The sequence below is a fragment of the Equus quagga genome, chromosome 22, assembly GCF_021613505.1.
Source record: "Equus quagga isolate Etosha38 chromosome 22, UCLA_HA_Equagga_1.0, whole genome shotgun sequence".
NCBI classification, from domain to species: Eukaryota; Metazoa; Chordata; class Mammalia; order Perissodactyla; family Equidae; genus Equus; species Equus quagga.
In genome coordinates, this window is record NC_060288.1 from 12,352,390 (window position 1) to 12,374,182 (window position 21,793).

A 21,793-nucleotide genomic window follows, 5' to 3' on the forward strand; every position below is an offset into this window, starting at 1 on the left:
TAACACGACACCCCAGTCTCTTTAGCTCGTGAGGAAAATGCTTTTGTGTCTCCATCCCTACCCTATCTTTATGCTTCATCTGTGGATCACAAAAGTATTTATTCCAACATTTCCCAAACTAAATGTGCTTAAGAATCACCCGAAAGCTGGAGAGGGCGCTGCTGAAAGTGTAGATTGCTGGGGGCCCGCCCCGGGGGGTTCCCGATTTTGTAGATGAGGGTCAGGGCCCAGGAGCCAGCACTCCAGGTGGTCTGCGGAACAAACTTTGAGAAACATCACCCTCGAAAATAATGGAGGTAAATCTCCCTTCCTCGAGGAAAAGTCGGCGCCACTGGCAACTCCAAGGTGCCCGCTCAGGAAAGGCTGGGTGAAACAAGGGGGCGCTCATCCTTCCGCGCCCCACTGGCCTTCAGAAACAGACATCTGGTTGATGCCACGCCGGTCGCGGGACACAGGTGCTGGGGGAAGAGGCGGCTGGCGGAGGGAGACCGCAGGATCCCCACTTTGGGCAGGCGGGCGGCCGGGTCCTCGCGCGCAGGGACGGGGACAGGGTGCGGGGAGGCCCGCCCTGGTTCCGCCGACCCTTGGCCGGAGAGCCCCACCCCTCACCCTTACCCCCGCCCCCCCCGGCCGGGTGCTTAGTCACGGTGAGGCTGCGCTCGTCCGGGGCCCGCGCCCCCGCCTTCCCCGGGGACCCGCCCCGGGCCTCTCCGGCTCCGTGCACTTCCGCCTGCATGGCCCTGCTGCCGCGGGCGCTGGGCGCGAGCGCGGGCACGAGCTGGCTGCGAGCGGCGCGCGCCTTCCGCGGCTTCCCGCTGGTGCAGCCCCGGGCCGCCCTCGCACTCGCCCTCGCCCGCGCCATGGCCTGCAGGCAGGAGCCGCAGCCGCAGGGCCCGCCGCCCGCCGCCGGCGCCGTGGCCTCCTACGACTACCTGGTGATCGGGGGCGGCTCGGGCGGGCTGGCCAGCGCGCGCCGGGCGGCAGAGCTGGGCGCCAGGGCCGCCGTGGTGGAGAGCCACAAGCTGGGCGGCACTTGCGTGAGTATCGGTTCCCCCCCGGCGTTTTTCCTCGCGCCTCGGGCTCTGCAGCGCAGCGTCCCGCAGCTCCCCTTGCTTTCACCTCGCCAGGAGCAGCCTGTGCTCTTTCCTGGTACGATGCATGCATCCGATACCCGAGGATGGGCCCCCAGCGCTGCGCTTTCCGCTTTCCGCTTTCCCACCAGCATCTGAGGTCAGGATCTCAGCAGGTTTAGATGAGAGTAGTGTAAATGGTCTTCCAGCGGCCCCCGAAGCTAAGCCTGCGTCTGTTTCAGCCCAGGTGCAACGTTAATGATGGCCGCAGGTGGTTAAATCCAGCATGACTTTCCTGCCCCTTCCCTCGTCCAGGTGGAAGAGTATTGCGTTCCATGCTTGATCTCATCCCTGGGTCCACGAAACATGAAGCTGCACCTGGAAAAATTGCGGCTGGCCTGTGTGTGAGGAGTCGGGGTGGGGGGTAACGCAGATCCAGTTCTCTCCCTTCAATTTCAAGGGCAGAATGACTTCCAGCAGTGGTTGTCGCCCTTGCCTGCACGTTACAATCACCTGAGGAGTTGAAAATTCCTGCTGCTTGGGTGCAGCCTCGGCTCTGGGAGTTTTGGAAGCTCCGCAGGTGATTCTGAACTGCAGTTAAGGCTGAGAACCATGACTAAAGGTTACTTTGATGTAGGATTTACTATTAAATGAATTCTCAGACCTTTTCCTTTTGTTTTGTTTTGGGGGGGATTTTAAAACTACCAAAAAAAAAAAAGAGAGAGTTGTAAATCCTGCGATGAGAAACTAGTCATCATTTAAAAAATAAGTTTTGGCCCCAAGTTATTGGTGTGGCCTTTTCTGTCACAAGACTTGGGTGAGGTACTTGCTGCTAAAAGTAAAATGTTGTGGGGCCGGCCCGGTGGCCAAGTGGTTATGTTCGGGCGCTCTGCTTCCCTGCGGCCCAGGGTTGCGCTGGTTCGGATCCTGGGCGCCACGTGGCGCCGCTCAACAAGCCATGCTGAGGCGGCGTCCCACATAGCACAACCAGAAGGACCTACAACTAAAATATACGGCTATGTACTGGGAGGCTTTGGGGAGAAGGAGGGGAGAAAAAAAAAGATTGGCAGCAGATGTTAGCTCAGGTGCCAATCTTTAAAAAACAAGTAAAATGTTGTATCTAAGAGAAACCTGGGGTTGGGGATGGGTCCTCTAAATTCCTTTGGAGACTGATGTTTAAATGATACTAATTTGGGAATCCCTTAGGGCTGTTTGTCTACCTCTTATCACCTTAACAAAATACCTTGCTCAATAACTGCGTGTGAAATGAATGAAACTCGGAATTGACAGCTGTGAAAGGGCTGACTCCGTTGTCCAGTGCTCATCTTTCAAGTTCAAAATGAAAGTTTTGAGGAAAGGTGATTAATTATCCAGTTGCACCTTGACATCTTAGTCCAGACAGACTCTTAGGAATGTCTGTCTCTACAGAAAGCAGATTGTGGGGTGCCACTAAGAGACCCCCTGGACAACTGGTGAAAGCACTCGGTAACTGCTCATCTTTGTACCTCGCTCCTTTTTTCTATCGTCCTTCTTCCCTGTTTATGTCATAATCAGCATGTGGCATCTGTCATCATTGTCTGGTTCCACTGGTTTTAACCAAGAAGGGGCTGACCTGGTTTTTAGGTTCCTGTTAGAATGTGAATACACTCAGAGAGAAACTACTGAGAGCAATCAAAGGACAGCTCGAGATGGGCAGCCATTTACTGCCCCAGAGAGGGCCTGGCCTGACTTATCTCCTGCTGCTGCTGCTGCAGCTTTTATTCCCCTGGAAGCATTGATATCTCAGCAAATCCCCTATTGGACATTTTTATGGAATTCCGTTTGGGCTCTTCTCTAACCGGTTTTTGGTTTGGAATTACAAGGAAGGGTGTTAGGTAGGCGTTGAATATCAGAGAAGGTACAACCAGTTGCTAAGACTCAAGTTCAGATTTGGTGAGATTCCAGTTATTTGGGCTAGCCCCAGCTGCAGGAATGAACTGATTACATGCAGCGACTTCCAAGCAGGTCTGGGGAAAGCTGTCTGAAGCACATCGTTTCATTTGCTCACGTCCTTATTTCTTGTATTCTAAGTGCTAAGTATTTGGATTGGGGCTGGCTGAGAGAATGGGGTAGATACAAACATTTGTAAACAAAGGTCCCGTCCCTCGAGGAATTTACAGTATAGTGGGGGAGCAAAATGTGGACAATCCCAAAGTGAGGTGCTCTGGATTCGTTGCTGCAGGTAATAGCAAACTACAGAATTTGTGAGAAGAGTTGGAATTATCACTTCTGCCTGAGCATCATGGGGTGGTTTCGCGAAGGAGATCGTTTCTTTCTCAGCTTGAACAGATGAATATCATTCTTTGGCAAGGAAAGGTCAGGGGCCGAGGCATAGGGGCAGAAGATGTTGTGTCACCAAATGTGACTAGAGCAGAAGTGTCTCTAATAGAAGTAAGAGATAGAGAAGCTGATGGGTAAGTTGTGGTAAAAAAAGTAGAGTTTCTGAAAGCGCAATAAACTGTGGAAGGGTTTTGAGTAGGAGAGTGACAATAGGAGTGGTTTTCTGGTAGTGGTACTATTGAGAGATGTCCCTTGGGAAAGTCAGATGGGAGTTTCTTTAATATTCACTCTCCAACTCATTTTTTCCTTAATAACATACATTGATTCTAAAGCCTGGTACATCTTTTTAAGTTGCCATGGACGAATTCACATGGGAGGTTCAAATTAGCCTTACTGTAGCCGTGGTTATTTCCAGGTCATGGGATGATATTTTGTTTTTGTTTTAGTTTTTTTGTTTGCTTGTTTATTAATTCGTATGCCAGGTATATAGGTATTTTTTAGATGCTGGGATCAAGCAACAAAGCAGATAAAAATCTCTGTCCGCAGGGAGCTGACATTGTAGTGGTTATCTGTAGTTTCTAAATTTTCCATGCAGTACTTTTGTAACGATTAAAAAAAAATTCAAGTTTTTGTTTTAAGCCTTCCTCTGTGAAACTTCGGATCATGGAGTGATAGAGCTGGAAGTGATTTTGGAGATCCACGGATCCAGTCTGATTATAGTTTTTTAAAAAATGGAGGCGCTAACGTAAGCTTGCTGACTTAATTCTTTTAGAGTAATGGCCATTAAAAAAATTCTACTATCACTATCATTTTAATCAAGAATGATATTTTAATAAAAGTAGCAAGCTTATAATTTCAAGTAAAGAACTGCACTTTAAAGAGTACTTGTAGTTTTATGAAACACTAGAAGGGTCCCATTGTTTTCATTTCATTATGGATTGGACTCATACAGATTGATGCAGAAATTTAGGAAGCATTGTTCTCGTCCAGGACCCTCACATTACTGAGGAGCAAATTGAGTGTCAGCTAAAATGTGGTTAAAAACAAACCAAGTGTAGTATAACCTGTGGAATTAGCAGCCCAGCCATCAGAAACCATGGCTTTGGTGTAATTGTGTGGAGTAATTGTGACTTGATGAATGTTTTTAAGCATTGTTCTCAATTACGAGGGAGAAACCTTATTCCTGCTTCTTAGGTACCAGACATCATTTACTCTGAAAACACTTGGTTAAGGGTCTACCGCGTGGGTCTCCACCCCAGAGCTCATTTAGTTGGTCTGGAGCGAAGGCCCAGCAGATATATTTTTAAAGAGCTCCATTCTGATTCTGGTGTACATGAGCCACACACAATGTGGGGCCTTTGTGGGAAGCCGGAACTGTGTGCAGACTTTCACTCCATGAAAGCATTAGAATGAATCTAATGAACCCTGCCTGATTGGGGCGTCAGATGACAATGAGTTTGGTCCTAGAGTCATTCATTTCCTGCTTTCATCATGTCATGCTTCGGAGCTAACCAGCCTCACATGCCTGCCAAGGGTGGTGTCTATGTGGTGTGACTGCTTCCCTTGATTTCCTGACTCCTTTTCCAGAAGGCTTTTTTTTTCTTCTGTGATACAAATGAGGAGACCCCTTTCAAGAAGATATGTAGGGTGATTAGGGTCACATGTGAGGGGATGCACTATAATTAGTGTTCGGGTGGTGAACATGATGTAATGTATAGAGAATTCGAAATGTGATGTACATCCGAAAAAAATAAAAATTAAAAAATAAATAAAAAAAAGAAGATATGTATTTTCAAGATGAGTGACATGTTGGTGTACCTGAGAGTTCACTTTTCTTTCATAGAATTTATTCCTTTAAACTGTTAAGAGGGTCAGGTATGAGATGATTTTGCCCCATATTGTGTTCAACGGAGGAGGACAAACTTTTCCTCTACCCTCTTAGGTTTAGTAGCTGGGGCCTGCAGATTAAACTGACAATAGCCAGATTAACAGGAGAAAAGGTTCATTTTGTATGCACATGGGAACATCACCGAAAGAAGTGAGAAAAAGAAGCAGTAAGGCCTGGGAGCTTAATACCAATTTAACAAAGGGTGATACATTGTGGAGAAGCGACTAGACAAGGGAAAGGGAGTTTGGGCTTCTGCTGTGGTGAATTGTGGGAAGGTAAATATATGGGGTGAACTAATGGAAGATAAGTGTTACTTTAATAAGGTTTTTTGGTGCAGATTCATCTCAGTGCTATCTTTTTTTTTTTTAAAGGGGCATTTTAGTACCTGCATAACCAGCACATTCCCATTGTTTACAACCCCACCCTAACTGTTTCCTTTTAGTTCTTTTAGGTGTGGTTCTCCTTTCCACCCTGAAATATACATATATTTTTTGTGAATAAGATTGGCCCTGAGCTAACATCTGTTGCCAATCTGCTTTTTTCTTTTCCTCCCCGCAGGCCCAGTACACAGTTGTATATCCTAGTTACAAGTTCTTTTAGTTCCTCTACGTGCAACCCCGCCATAGCATGGCTTGGCGAGTGGTGTGTAGGTCTGTGCCAGGTGAGCCCGGGGCTACCAAAGCGGAGTGCATGAACTTAACCACTTTGCCACCCAGCCGGCCCCCTCAGTGCTATCTTTCCATTTCCAGTGATAAGAGTTGTTCTCTTCCTGGCACAAGAGAGGGGTGAGGGACGCCTTCACCAAGCGAGATTTATGCCGGGCTTCTAGGTAGGAAGAGGGAGGTCAGGGAGTTCTTCCTGTGTCTGCTATTTCTTAATTGTGTTCAGCTCAAAATAATCCTTGTGCCAAAGTGGCATATTTTGGAGTGGTGTGTCCTGATCCCCTTCAGTTCAAACTAAAAGAAGCAACGGGCTAAAACTGCTATCAAACTTCTAATGGATAAACTAGGTCAGGAGGCACAGGCAGGGCCAGCCCAATGGTGCAGCAGTTAAGTTTGCACGTTCCGCTTCCGTGGCCTGGGGTTCGCTGATTCGGATCCCGGGTACGGACATGGCACCACTTGGCAAGCCATGCTGTGGCAGGCATCCCACATAGAAAGTAGAGGAAGATGGGCACGGTTGTTAGCTCAGGGCCAGTCTTCCTCAGCAAAAAGAGGAGGATTGGCAGCAGATGTTAGCTCAAGGCTAATCTTCCTCAAAAAAAAAAAAGAGGCACAGGCAGCTCTAATAGTATGATTCCACTATTAAGTTGTCTGTTTTTCTGGATCAGGCAAAAAACTGTAGTAGTAGAATATTAGGTTAGACATTAAAAATGGGAAACGGAAAGAAATCATCTATTTTTCCCTAGAATTCGATTAAAGATGAGTAATCTCTTGTGACCTACTGTGATTAAGTCGTTTCTGAGGGCGGAAACGTACATGAGATAATCTTTGAATTTAGTTTTTGAAGTCTCCAGAAAGCTAAATATTCTCCCATGATTCAATGTAGACCAAGGAGAAATGCAGAGATCGCCCAAAGCTGAGGTGAATTCGTGCCTTCTGGGAGCTCTGCCTGGCCGTTCAGTTCTCTGCCTACGCAGACGGACGTGGGAAGACTCAGCTTGAGGAAAAGTTCTTTCTCACTTACTCTGTCTTTGCCCCAGGACCTGTGGGAGCACGTGTCTGTGTTCTTGCTGAGTGTACTGATTCTGTGATAAAGAGTAACCGGGTTCTTGTGGTATAGGCGTGCAGTTCTTGCCAACAAGCATTGGGGTAGTAAATGTTGATCACCAGGAAAAAAGTCTTCTTGCTTTCTTTTTTTAATTTGAGGTGTAATTGACATATAACATTGTATTAGTTTCAGGTGTACAACATAAGGATTCGATAGTTGTATATATTGGGAAATGATCACCACCATAAATCTAGTTAACATGCATCACCAGACTTAGTTACAGAATTTTTTTTTTCTTGTGATGAGAATCTTTAAGATCGACTCTGTTAGTGACTTTCAAATATTCAATGCAGTATTATTAACAGCAGTCACTAATGCCATATGTTACATCCCCAGACGCGTTTATTTTATAACTGGCACTTTGTACCTAACAAAAGCCTTCTTGATCGTTAACGTCAGTGTGAACTGTGCTGCACTGCAACGGTTGGAGGGGCCAGCAGGAGAGGTGGGGGTTTAAAAGCGGCCTGAGAACAGGCTGCTCGGCTCGGTAGATGTGTTTGCATTCATCTAGCTGAAAACAATTACTTAGCAACATGTAAATCATAACCCACCTTGGAGATGAGAACGTGCACTTGATGTTATGATGTCTGTATCCCCATAGGGCGGAACATGCTATTTTTTTTTATGGGAAGAACGCTTAACATGAGATGTACCCTCTCAAATTTTTAAGCCTGCGGTGTAGTATTGTTGACTGGAGGTGCAGCGCTGTGCAGCAGATCTCTAGAGCTTACTCATCCTGCTGAACTGAGGTTTTGGGCCTGTTGAGTGTGAACTCCCCATTTCCTACAGGCCCCCTCCCCCAGTTCCTGGCAACCATCATTCCACTCTTTGACTCTGAATTTGCCTGTTTTAGATACCTTATATGAGTGGAAGCATGCAATACTTGTCTCTCTCTGCCTGGCTTATTTCACTTAGCATAATGGCTCGAGGTTGAACATGTATTTTTAAATGTACGGTTACTAAAAGGAGAACACAGTTCAAAGGAACCCTGCTGTTAGTTCCTTCAGTATTGACAAGTATCTCTAAAAACCAGAAAATTATCCTAATTTGTTTCATGGGTTTAGAGTTTCATAAAATGTGGCACACCTATATTCGTAGGTGCCAAATAAAGGAGTGATCCTAAAGTGATCCTGGGGTTGGTTGAAGTAGGCAAATGCTATTGTTGAAATTGGTCTTTCGATTTACCTTGTGGATTGTTTAATCTTCTGCATCAGTCTTAGTATCATATTGCTTCACCATTCAGAACCCAGTAAATCTGCAGGACCGGAAGAAAGAAAGGTTGCCTCTGAATCCCTCAGAGTTCCTATTCTTTGTAAAAGGTGCTTTGAACAAGTAGCAAGAGAAGGTTTTCTCCTAGAGTGGAACTGAAGGAATTGTATGGAAATACTCGTAACCTTTGGCATTTATAAGTGGATTCCAGTGTCATAGTTAGTAACCATTTATTCACTGGGTGTTACAAGATGAGAGATTAAATAGCATGTGGGATCCTAGATCCTCTTCTTTGGGGAGCTGGGGGCAGGAGATGTGGGGCCAGATACCATTGCAGTGGTGTCACGTAGGAGAGAGAGACATTCTGGAGGAGTTTTGACTCTCACAGCCATGTCTAGGTCACCCTGGATACCCCAGAGGAACAATTCTTCTAAATTGGACGGTCCCCCGGACTGGGAGGTTTATGTTAATCAAATGTCCTGCTTAGCTAAGTATTCAGCCCAAACTATTTTAGTTCCAACCTTTATTAATGCCTCTTCCATCAGTTCATTTTCATGCGTTAGATTCCACTTTATACAGAATACTTTTCTTTCTAAAACTAGATGCCTTTATGGACTAACCTTTATCTGAAATGTGAAGATAAAGATGTGGATATTGAACATTTAATATGTGCCAGGGTAATATTGTGATTTATAATAAGAAATATGTATTTGTTCTTCGTCCCTGTTCCTGGCACCAAGCTCCTAAAACCCTTGGAATTTCCTCAGTGATAAGAATGATAGAGGTGTCTTGATATTCATAACAATCCTCTTTCAACCACATCTAAGTTTATGTTAATGAAGTGGCTTTTGGAAAGAACCTAAGGATGGGGGCTGATTGCCAGGGGGACCAGCCCTGTGATTTGAGGGTTGGAATTTCAGTCCTGCCCCCCTGACCTCCAGGAAAGGGAGAAGGGAGATGGGCTGGGGGTTGAATCAGTTATCAGTGGACAGTGACTCAATCAATCATGCCTGTGTACTGAAGCCTCAGTAAAACCCCAAAAGGCCTGGGTTCGAAGTTTCTGGGTTGATGAACATGTGGAGGTGCCGGGAGAGTGGTGTACCCAGAGAGCATGGAAGCCTCAGGCTGTTTCCCCCGTTCTTTGCCCTATGCATCTCTTCCATCGGGCTGTTCCTGAGTTATATCCTTTTATAATCAACTGGTAATCTAGTCAATAAATGTTTCTCTGAGTTCTGTGAGCCACTCTGGCAAATTAATCAAACCCAGGAAGGAGGTCATTGGAACCTCCCATCTAGAGCTGGTTAGTCAGAAGCACACGTGACAACTTGTGATTGGCATCTGAAGTAGGGGGATGGAGCTGTCTTGAAGGACTGAGCCCTTAAACTGTGGAATCTGATGCTATCTCCAGGGCCAGAGTGTCAGAATTGAGTTAATTGTTTGGTGGTGTGGGGGAAAAAATCCACATTGTAATTGGTGTTAGAGTCGTCCAGGAACAGGGCCAAGTGGTGTTCAGACAGTATCTTATTTATTCATTGTTGGTGTGAAGCTGATGAAACTCAACAAAGAGTTTCTGTTCTGGTCACCTATATATTCCAAGCCCCTGGAACAGTCTTGCGCTAAGTAGGTACTCAATGTATAGTTGCAAAAAGAATAGGTCGATGAATCAATAGTGTTTTGCTTAGTAAATGATGACTAATCCATTTTCTAAGTGCTCCTTCCACATACCAGCCTTGAACTAGATTTTAGGATGCAAAGAAGGAAAACAGAGGAAATTATAGGCAACTCTGTGATGGGGGAACTCTGTGAAGGGGAACACTAGAAGTAGTTTACTATTACTTAAGCACAGGTGACATTCTTAGCAGGTGCAGTTGTAGATTAACCAAGTTCTCCTTTCACCACCGGCGTGGGCAATGTGAAGTTTTCACCTGTCTAGGCAGAATTGAAGGTAAGAGGGCCAGCCCTAGGAAAAATGGTGAAGCTCCTGAATTTTGCCACATGGATCATCAGACCCTTCACATGTTCTGTCCCTGTTTGGAGGGCCCCCTGTCCTCACTGTGAGCCAATGCTGGCAGGCCGACTGAACAGAAGGATTCTGAACAGCAGGTCGGAACAGGGAGAGATGGGTTGTCAATTTGGAAAGGGAGGCAGGAGTCTCTGGTGCTGGGTGTACTTGCGTACAAGAAACTTGTGTCTGTTCCTGCAGCTTATTGTTGGTTAATGTCTGCCCAGAGATGGGGGCTCTGCAAGGGAATTTGCCAGTGGAAAGTTGTATGTTTCAGGTCGTATCAGCTATGTGCCCCTTTGGGAAGTCAGAGCCCTGAGAACCTGCCATGTTGGTGCCACATTCTGGGAGGTAAGCGTGCTTTGCAGTCAGTTGACATGTTTCTGAAAGGCAGCCAGCCACCGAGGGCATTTATCTCTTCTCTCCCATCTGCCTTTTGTGCACAGGGGGAGCCAGCAGATGGCAGAAATAATTCAGAGGGGTCAGCATCATGATCAGATCTATCAGAAATTTAAAAAGATGAGCTTTATATACATTATCTCTAATCTTCTCAAAAGCTCTCTATTACCATTAATAATATTATTACCATTATTATTATTATATATTATATACATAATATAATAAATATATATAATATATATTACCATGATAATATTATTACCATTATTAATTGTAATTGTAATATGTAATAATAGTATTACTATAATTATTAATTATAATATTATTACCATTCTTTGGAGTAAGAAACTGAGCTCAGAGAGATTTAGAAACTTACCCACCAATAGCCAGTAAGCGGGAGGGTTGGGATTCAGACTCATCTCTGTCTGACTACGGCTGTGCTCTCTCCAACAAGCTAATGCGCATGTCAGAGAATGGGGAAGAGAGTTGAGCATGACTGTACATAGCTCTGCATCCCTGGGTTCCCCATATTTGTATGTAACTAATTGCTCTTTCCTTCCCTTCCAAGTCAGAGGCATCTGATAATCAGTTGTGTTGTGGTGAAGTATACCTAACCTAAGTATACCTAAGCTAATATTTCTAACAGCTGCAGAAAGCCCTGGAGGCCTGTTACTTAACTCGGAGCTGCCAAAATAGGACCAGTAGTATTTCAGAGTCACAGTCTTCCTTTCAACCATAGCCCCAAGACCCAAAGTGTGCTGTGCTAGAATACAGATTCTCTGGCCCCAGAAGGTCACAGTTTTCCACCATCCTCTTCCTCTGATTTCTGGCCCAAGGCTCCACAATTTTAGGGAATGTCGCATGATTCTGCTGCTGCCTCTTGAGTCAGCATCTTGGATAGACTGAGAGTCTCTCTCTGCTTAGGCCTGTGGGCTCCGTGAGCTCAAGGACTATATCCAAGTGCTTTCCTTTGCATAATGCCAGGCCCAAGTGAGTGAGTGCTTAACCAGTACTTCTGGGTGAATGAATGGTTGCAAGTTAAAAAATTGTGAAGCCAAAAAGGCAGAAAATTCTAAAAAATAAAGCAAAGTCAGTCATACACTTGGCCACCAGTGAGAGTCAGGCCATCTTGGTCCTTAGAAGAAGCATTCCAAACTTTTTAAAAATTGCCTTCCATAACTTGGAAATAGCTTCAGATATTCATGAGGAGTAAATTGATGATATATGAGAGTGATTCAGAACATTTGGTGCCTTATGAGATTTTGAATTCCTTTTAAAGGTTCCTGGGAAGCCAGAAAAGGTTCACTGGAGGACAAGCGGAGTGAATTTATTTAATATGTTGAAAACATCTCTACTTTTGAAGAATTTGGTTTTGGATTCTGTCCCAATTGAAGCCTCTTAGTGAACTTAGGCTGCAGACTGCAGGGCATAAAGGTGTCGATTAAAGGGTCTGGGAATCACTTTACCTGCCAAATAAACTGGAAAAGGCACATCTGATGATGGAATCAACCCCACCAAGGGGCTGGGAGCACTCTTCCCACGGGGATTCGGCTGCCTTCCTCTGTTCTACCGCATAGGAGACACCTGTCTTCCTCTTTATTTAGAATTGGTTCATTCCGTCTATCCCCATAACTTTGTCAAATATCAGTGGTTGAGAAATAGCATATCCTCTGCTTAGTTAGATGGGAGGCAGTCTGGGTAGAAAGCCATAAATGATTCTAATTGCTAATATAAAGTACTTTCTGAATAGTGTGCTTGTAATGCTGCTGTAGGTGTCGATACCTTTATGTTACTAAGCTTGAATTCTGCACCCTTCGCTCAGTCCTATGAGTTCCTGCTTCCGTTGCCTTATGAATCCTTATTGTGGCAGAATCTCATTAAAAATCCAAGTCCACGACTAGACAGTATATGACCTACCTATCTCTTTCTAGGAAAAAGAAATCCCAAATGACTGAAAACTTGAGATTATATAGAAACGTAACTCACTGCCTTATAATTCTTGAGTGCAGAATAGTAGCAAATAATGGGATTATAATGAATTTGTAGCAGGTATGTTGTTAGCAAATAGCATTTGGAAAACTAGAGGAATAGAAGGTCACTATTCAATAAAACCCCCTCTTTCAAACATGTGCAGTCTTGATGAGATTTGGGCATGTTCCTTTTAATCCAGCGTTTCATGTCAAGTCCCTTGGCAAGTGCATATGTGGTTCAGGTTTCAGCATAGGACACCTAGAAAATACTCTGCTGTAAGAAGTAGGCTTGTATTCTTTGGGCATACAGAGAGCCGACCTGGTTCCTTATGGTCATGATCAGCAGAGCTGTAAGCACCTGAAATAAATTATGTCTAGAAGACATTTGTTTACATATAAAAGAAAAATAATTGTATTTTAGTAGTTTCCCATTATCCGCAGGGGATAAGACCCCTAGTGGACCCCTGAAACTGAAGATGGTACCGAACTCTGTGTATACTGTGTTTTTTCCTATAGGTACATACCTGTGATAAAGTTTAATTTATAAATTAGGCACAGTAAGAGATTAACAACAATAATAATAAAATAGAACAATTATAACAATACACTGGAATAAAAGTTATGTGAAAGTGTTCTTTCTCAGAATATCTTATTGTACTGTCTTCCCCCATCTTCTTGTGATGATGTGAGATGATACAGTGCCCATGTGATGAGGTGAAGTGAGGTGAGGTGAATGATGTAGGCATTGTGATATAGCACTATTTTCAGACCGCGATTGACCATGGGTAACTGAAACCACGGATAAGGGGGGACTACTGTATAGAAAATACTGAAAATAGACAAGAGATCAAAGAATCACCTATCTAAATCCCACTGCCAGATGAAATCATTTGGTTTATTTCTTTGTCTAAATGAATTACGATATTCCCATTATTAAAAGTGTATAGTGTAAAATATGAAAGTTTTCTCCCTCCTCAGAGATGACTGTTAACAATTTGAAGTATTTGATTGAACTATTTAAATGCGTGTATATATTTACAAGTATATATAAATGCACATTGAAACATGGAATACATATGCAACGTCCTTTTTGTCTCTTAATATTATGTCTTACAACTCTTTCAGTAATAGTATATAGAGAGCTACTTTATCCTTTTAAATGGCTGCAGGGTGTTCCATAGACTCAATGTACAATAATTTCCCTACAATGATACTTGCCTCCTGATGGAGAGTTAACTTGTTTCCAGTTAATCACTAGGACAGTGCTGTAAGGATCATCCTTCTACATGTATCTTTGGGCCCTTGAGCATATGTGACTATTTCTGTAGGATACATTCCTAAACATAGAATTGCTGGACCAAATGGTATGTGCTTTCTAACACTGGTATGGTTGGTCTTTTATATTTTTACCAGTAGACTTTAAATATTTCGTTATTTAGATTCTCTTTTCTCTCTAATCTTTTAAAATGTAGTTTTCTACTGAATCTTGCTTTTTTCACTTTTATTACATAAACATTTTTCTATATGATAGCTAACAGTAGAGAAATTATTATACCTAAATAGGCATTTAGACATAACATCCTCTTTGGGTGTTTAGCTTTTCTATATCTTAGGTTGTGCCTTTACGCTAAATGCCTGGGAGTAGTTCTAAGTCATAGGCATATTTAGGAGATCTAACATATGTTTAGGTTTTCTTAAGTTTCTTTGCTAATAGTTGATTAATATCCTGAGTTCCATGCCATCTAACTTATATTTTTGTGCTTTTGGTAAGTATTCACCAGTATCTAAATATTCAGTCTTTACTCTGTGCCAATAAGCATGAGTGAATATACTGATTCTTTTTAAGGATATACAATTGAGACCTTGTTTGTTTAGGTCTTATAACTTTATTACAGTGGCTAAGACATCACCAACACTGCCTAGTCAGCCTTTCTAAGGTTAAAGGGTATCTGGAATGCATACTACATGGCAGGCCTCCAGAGCTAAGGGGTCTGGAATTTGCCCTTCAAAAGAGCGAGGTCAATCTAGTTTTCCTTGTGCAACCAGCTCCTCTGCTAGGGGGCACTAACTGCTTACCCATTCGATCAAGTCCAGATTTCTTCACCCTCAGGGCAGTTTTAATCAATCTTACTCTTGACTCAGCTTTTTTGTTTTTTTTTAAGTTATAAATTTTAGGATGTGATCCAAAGGAAATAGATATAAACAAAAATTTGTGTGTAAGCATATACGTCACAGCTTGTTTACAAGGACCATTGGGAGGAATTTCTCTCGAGTCTAATGAGTATGAATAGTTATTTTCGTAAAGATCTGGTTAGTTTTTATGTGAAATCTTATAACTGTGTTTTCCTTTGTGTATTGACTGCTAGAAGGCTAAGAGTCAAATTTGTGGTCCATCTCTAGCAAGTATATAAGCATGGATATATACAATATATATACACACATACATATACACATATATATGTGTGTCTGTGTGTGTGTATACATACATAGCATGAATGAACCTTATTGCTTGATTCATCATTGTCATTTGGTCCTGAAGAAAAAAATAGATTTCCACTAGAGGTTTCCTCAGAGGGGACATTCTGGCTGTTTTACCCAGCATACTCCATAGTAAGTTTCCCAGAAATCCTCTAGGACAACTGTTTAGATGGTTCAGTTGGTGGGTCTTAATTCATCTGGTGGGTCCCCTGGCCTCTGTGCTGCTGTTTCTCTTCTGCTTCGTCCCTCTGGGCTCTGTGCGTGCTCAGGCTTCTGACCTGTACTATCTCTGCTGTGCATGGCCCCCTGGAAATAGAATTGTTCTCTCTGACTGCTTATTTTAAAGAAAATGCTGATGAGTAAAATCTCTGCCTCATCACATAAGAAAAAAAGTTTATATCTTTTGTAACTCTATAATAGAAAAAAGGAAGTACATAGCTGTAGATTGTGACTTAGAACTCAAGAAAGTCTCCTGGCTTGATGCTTGGGGTTCATTTCTTGTAGGTTTATTTGCTGGTTTGAGTTTCATATTCTTTAAAATATGTCCTTTTTTATTTTTTCTCCTAGGTGAATGTTGGATGTGTACCCAAAAAGGTAGACTTTTTATTTCTTATTCCTTCCACATTCCTTTTACATATTTGGCAAATTATGACCAGAGTTAAGAATGTTTCCAAATGTATTGGTTAAAATTCTTTCTGCAAAAAATAACTGAGAAAGCAATTAAAAGTGGTGTTAAAAAATAGGATAGTTTTTGTTTTTATTTTTAAATATCACTTATTAAGAAGCCTGGAAAGAAAAAAAAAAGCATGGAGATAGGCAGTTTCTGAGATTGGCTTAGCACTTAAGGGTATCTGAGTGGATCCCGGCGTCTCTCTGTCTTTCCATTCTGATACCCTAGGTGTGTAGTCAACAGTAACTTCCCCTCCCCCGATGGCCACAGGCTGACTCCCAGAGCTCCAGGTAGGATGTCCTCACCCACCACTCTGCAGATTGCTTAGGTTCTCCTGGCCAGGACTGAGCTACTCCTGCAGGGGAGATTGGGTGAGTGAGTGGCATTTTCAGCTAGGAAGGAGGGGAGGGGGTGACAGCTGGAGAGAGAACCACAGAAATATTAGCTCCTGGATGTTAATTGCATCATGCGTGCAAAAGAAATTCATCCTGGATGTTCGCCCTGTGGTAAGTTCTCATAGTAACGAAGTTCCTGTGGGTCCACAGTGGGGAGGTAACCAGGAATAGAGCACAGTGTCTGGTCTCAAACTTCTGATGGTCTAGACGGAACAAAGGCTAACAAAATATCTGTAGTCACGGCATAAAAGAAAAACACTGTCCATCTGCACAGGATAACTTTTCCCCAATAGGGAGCTCCAGCCAGGAAATTAAAAAGTTTATACCCAACTGTCAGTGCAAGTGCTGATATGACCAGGACCAAGTGGACAACAGTGCCAGATGGATGCTCCTCTCACACATGGCCCTGGTTGACTACCTGGAATCCTGGGGTGACTTTGCAGAGGGTAGGATGTTCACCTTAAGCCATCTGGCCTTTCACCTGCTCCAGTGCCTTTCTGGATCAGTTTTTCCCAGGGAGACTAGAACTCTTTTTCTCCTGGAATGATGGGTCAAGATTGTCATGCATTTTTGTTTGTTTTATTTTGTTGGTAGTTTTTGTTTTTAAATTCAGAGATCTATTTCCCCATAAACTATTCGTGTTAAAATCCTATATCTTGTAACTTTGGGTGTCTCGTGGCCATTTTAAGATTGTATTTCTCAAGTTGCCTGAATGACATTTCTGAGTATGGTGTGTGGATACCTTTGAGGTAAACAGTCTGCTGATAAATTGCAGTGTACTTGGATCTAGTCCCCATCTTTGCTGTTCCGTTAGTTCAATTTGTATTGGTTCATTCAGGAGTGATCAGACAGACTAGTGAATTGATTACCTGACCTTGTAAGAAATTGTTTTATAAGACAATACACTGATTTATTAGTTTAGAGTGAGTGAGATTGTATCTGGGCCTAGTAGTTAGGACTGATCTGCAGAGGATAGCTTTTTCTCAAAAGGGAGACCTAGCTGGCAGTTCACATTATTGAGTGGAATCTTCTTAAGTATTTCCATTCAGTTCTGCAGCCTCATGCAGTCTCTTGACCACTGTAGTGATTTTTGGTCCTAATACCATGGTGCAGGTCACACTGAATGAACTCATCTTTTACCTGTGAGTAAGAAGAGGAAGAAATGGCAGCTCTTGTTTCCACACCTGCCTCTTGCTTATCCTGTACTTGCAAATAAGTTTACTCTTAATTTGAATGTACTTTCAAAATGTCATAATCCCAAATTTACAACCTTTTGTTACTGAGATTACATTTTAAATCGGCAGCTTTTTCGTATCATGTAAGCAAATATTCCAGTCTCATCAGTGACACACACCTGAGTTTCATTCCAGAAAGGTTTTCTGTAACCTGTTCCCTAGTATAGGGAGGTTTTTTCTCTCTTAGAAAAATTTGGTTTTTTCTGTGGGACATCTTTCCTCAGTTATTTTCTTTCCTTTTAGTCCTAGATTTTGTAATCTGTTCTACTTGGAGCCATACAATTGTGAATATATGAATTATGTAAATTAGCTATAAGGTAGTTTCATGTAGTTTAAACCAGTTATGGTTGTAAATCTGGTGTTGGTGCTACCTCATTATTTTAAACCTTCTGGGCTAATACTTCATACTGGCCTCAGTTTGTAATATTTTGTTCCACTATATTGTTTCACTTATTCCTTCTGTTCTGATCACATGTGCTGGACATCTACCTTATATTTTTATAGGGCTCTATTGATTTCAAAGTGCTTTTGCATTCTTGAGGTTGGTAATTGCGTCTTGTTTTGTAGAAGAACAAAGCAAAGTGTAGAGTAACTCCCTCCTCCAGAAGGGTGGAGTGAAGCAGTGGAGAAGGAAACAGATGATGAACCACGCTGAGTAGGTCTGAGCCTGAAGGCCCAGAGCGGTTCATATAGAGGCACCCTCTCCAGAGGGTGTTTGATGCTATAGTATCATACATCATACAAACTGGAAGTGAATACATATGGTCCCTCATGATGAGATGAGGTATAGTGATGTTTATGAAAATAGCATACCTTACTTGTGGTATTGATAAGTCATTCATCTACATTGTTTAAGATAAAGAATCTAGCAGATAAAATGGTTAATTCTATGTTATATGAATTTCACCACAATAAAAAACCCAGCATCTAGTAGAGTCATCAATTTATTCACCTTTAGGCATAAAGGGAGAAAGGTAAAAAGAAGGAATCTAAGCCTTGTCAAAAATGGAGTCTCAGGGGCCCTGCCCAGTGGTGTAGTGGTTGAGTTCATGCGCTGTGCTTTGGCGGCCCAGGATTCAGATCCCAGGCGTGGACCTACACACTGCTCTTCAAGCCAAGCTGTGGTGGCCTCCCACATACAAAATAGAGGAGGATTGGCACAGGTGTTACCTCAGGGACAGTCTTCTTCAAGCAAAAAGAAGAAGATTGGCACCAGATGTTAGCTCAGAGACAATCTTCCTCATCCAAAAAAAGGAGTCTCAGGTTTGTCTGACAAAGAAAAATAATACTTGCCTGTCACCTAGAGTACTAAATGTCACTGAATTCAGTTATCACGATGATCAGTTGGCATGAAAGGCCTTTACACATTATAGGCTGCACCCACAAGAGCTGCACTGAACCTTGCGTTCCAGATGTCTAATCACGTATGTCCTTAGAAGGACCTGTTCGCAGTTACTGAATACCTAATAGGAACCATTCTGTTAAGTTTTCAGTCCTCAACGTTATGTAATAGCTTCCTTCTAAATCACTGTACTATAAAATTACAGATGCAATTCCATTTCCTGGACCTAATCACAAGAGGCATGGCTTCAAATCTGAAACTTCAAGAGAGAATATAAGCAATAGTAAATTTTAACGGGAGGACTATGAGGCTCATAATATCCTGCTTTTATTGAGTTTATAAACTAGGGAATGTAACAGTAGAAGTAATTTTCCCCAACATTTCAGAAGCCTCCCTATAAAATCTATCTGGTCATATCTCTGAATTTCTCTTTTAAAATGTTTAGTTTTGTTTTAAATTTAAAGTTCAGTATTTTAATCTGCTATTATGTAGTTACCTTTCATTCATGGTTTCTGTTTTCCCTTAGGACTCATGTGCTATACTGTTCTGGGCCCTTTTTTTTGCAGGTTATGTGGAACACAGCTGTCCACTCTGAATTCATTCACGATCATGTTGACTATGGTTTTCAAAGTTGCGAGAGTAAATTTAATTGGCGGTAAGTGTTCATGCTTAGAGGGTTTGATTTACGAATGTAAATATTTTTCTTTCATAATTAAGTGAGCCATAAATCTTTTGGGGGGGGGATGTTATTGTGGTAAAATATATACAACATAAACTTTTGAAGGTGATGAGTATGTTTGTGCCCTTGATTGTGGTGGTGGTTCCACAAGTGTATACTTACCTCTAAACTCATCAAGTTATTTACGTTAAATATATACAGCATTTTGTATGTCAATCATACCCCAATAAAGTGGTTCTTAAAAAATATATATATTTAATATATATACACATACACATACATATATACAGACTCAACATAAAATAGCCATTTTAGCCATTTTTAAGTTGTCAATTCAGTGGCATTAAATATATTCACAGTGTACAACTATCACCACTGTTCATTTCCAGCACTTTTCTGACCCAAACGGAAACAATGTAACCTTTAAACAATAACTCTTCCTCTCCCCTCCCGCAGCCTCTGGTATCTCTATTCTACCTTCTGTTCTGTGAATTTGCCTGTGCTAGGTTCTTTATACACTGTTTGTCCTTTTATGCTTGGCTTATTTCTCTTAGCATAGCGTTTTCAAAGTTGATCTATGTTGTGGCATGTGTCAGAATTTCATTCCTTTTTAAGGCTGAATGATATTCCTTTGTATACCACATTTTGTTTATCCATTTATCTTTCAGTGGACTTTTGGGTTGTTTCCATCTTTTATCTGTTGTGAATAATGATGTTGTGAACATTGGGCTACAAGTCTCTGCTTTCAGTTCTTTTGGGTCTATACCTGGAAGTGGAATTGCTAGGTCGTATGGCAATTTTATGGTTAACTTTTTAAGGAACCGCCATAAAATTTTTGAAGCCATCACATTTTGAAAAAATTTTGGCAAATTCATTCATTCATTCAACAAATATTGAATGGCCACCACATAGTAGGCACTGTGCCAAAGTGGCTCTCCTTGTCTTCTATGCAGAAAGAAATTCACCAGCTGTAGATGCCAACTGAACACTCTTCACGGAGTAGAATAAGGCTTCTCTACCTGTGGGAAAGCACATGGACACAGGGGAAGGGGCGACTGTCTTCAGAGACATTCATTCATGGGGTTCCTGCTGACAGTTTGTGATTCTCTGCTCAGGGATGTTCAGGGACAAATGTCCTGGTTACTAACTGAAAGGGGAGAACCCTGCTTCTCAGTACTGACTCCGGTTTCGTTGCAGTGTTATAAAGGAAAAGCGAGATGCCTATGTGAGCCGTCTGAACACGGTCTATCAAAATAATCTAACCAAGGTGAGTGAGCTGGCTTTTGAACTTAGGCAAGGAGCTCTTCTCTGCTGGAGTATGCTACCAAGTCTGGCCAGACTAAAACATAGCCTTTGCAATACCTCTTATGGTTTCTGCTATTTTTTTTTTTGCAATTAATGATTTTAAGGTTGACCTGTCAGAGCAGAAGCCTCTGACTCAGTAGGCAGCCTCTTTTCGACAGAGAGTGGACAGTATGTGCCAAAGTTGGTAGACCAGGTCTCACCTGATGGCTGTACCTTGGGTAGCTCTGGCCTTCCACTTGGTTCCAGAAACTAAATACACAAGAGACTGATTTTTGCACCAGTATGCCAGTTTGTTAATTTAAATCAGGCACATTATTTGAGTGGAAACCTACCATCATTCATTTGCTCAGAGCACCCTCACTTTTGGTGGCTAGATCTATTCAGGAGACCAAGACCAAATTATGGTTTAAAAGGTTGTTTTGTGAATGACGTCTGAGCAAGAAAATTGGGTGAAGATGTGTTTGTCTTCAGCAAATAATATGTTGTCCTTCGCTATTCTGAGGCTTTTTCTGCCTTCGTGCTTGGATCTCATACCTCTTCCACCTGGGACTGTGCCAGAGACATTGGCAAATGGTGCACGATCCAACTCCTTTTTCTTGACTGTGTATATCCCACCACCCTTCATTTGCCTTTTTGCTCTCACTTTGTGTTTTCTAAGATTTCAACATAGCTTAGGTTATATTTAGATCAGTAGATTCTTGATGATATTTGGGCCACCGTAATCTCATTAGCAGCGTGTTTATAAACCAATTTTTAGGGTGAGTTACTCCTACAGGTGGCTTAACCTCATATATTTTTGTATTGATTCTTGTTCATTGCATTTATTTTTTTGGAGGGTGATATTTTCTGACCTTAATTCCCGTTCAAGGGGAAAATATTTGGGAAAATATTCAGTCCCCTATTCACTGGTGACAAGAGATTTTAAGGCTGCTAAACATGAGTATAGAGATACTGCTTGCTATGTTAAAACACCCACATCAAAAATATTTTAAATGGAGCTAGCTAAAATGCCTTTGCCAAAGAGATAGGAAAATTACTCAGGAAACAGCATTTTTTAATACT

At 42.3% G+C, this 21,793-nt stretch overlaps 1 protein-coding gene across 1 annotated transcript in view; it reads left to right on the top strand.

Annotated features, from left to right (window-relative positions):
• The first annotated feature begins 635 nt into the window (after positions 1-635).
• GSR (glutathione-disulfide reductase) overlaps positions 636-21,793 on the top strand; it is a 41,486-nt gene continuing 20,328 nt past the window's right edge. The window contains exons 1-4 of the mRNA XM_046648633.1: positions 636-1,037; positions 15,673-15,699; positions 19,314-19,402; positions 20,624-20,693. Of these exons, the coding sequence (XP_046504589.1) occupies positions 735-1,037; positions 15,673-15,699; positions 19,314-19,402; positions 20,624-20,693 (489 nt within the window). The 5' untranslated portion in view covers positions 636-734. The remainder of the gene's footprint in view (positions 1,038-15,672; positions 15,700-19,313; positions 19,403-20,623; positions 20,694-21,793) is intronic.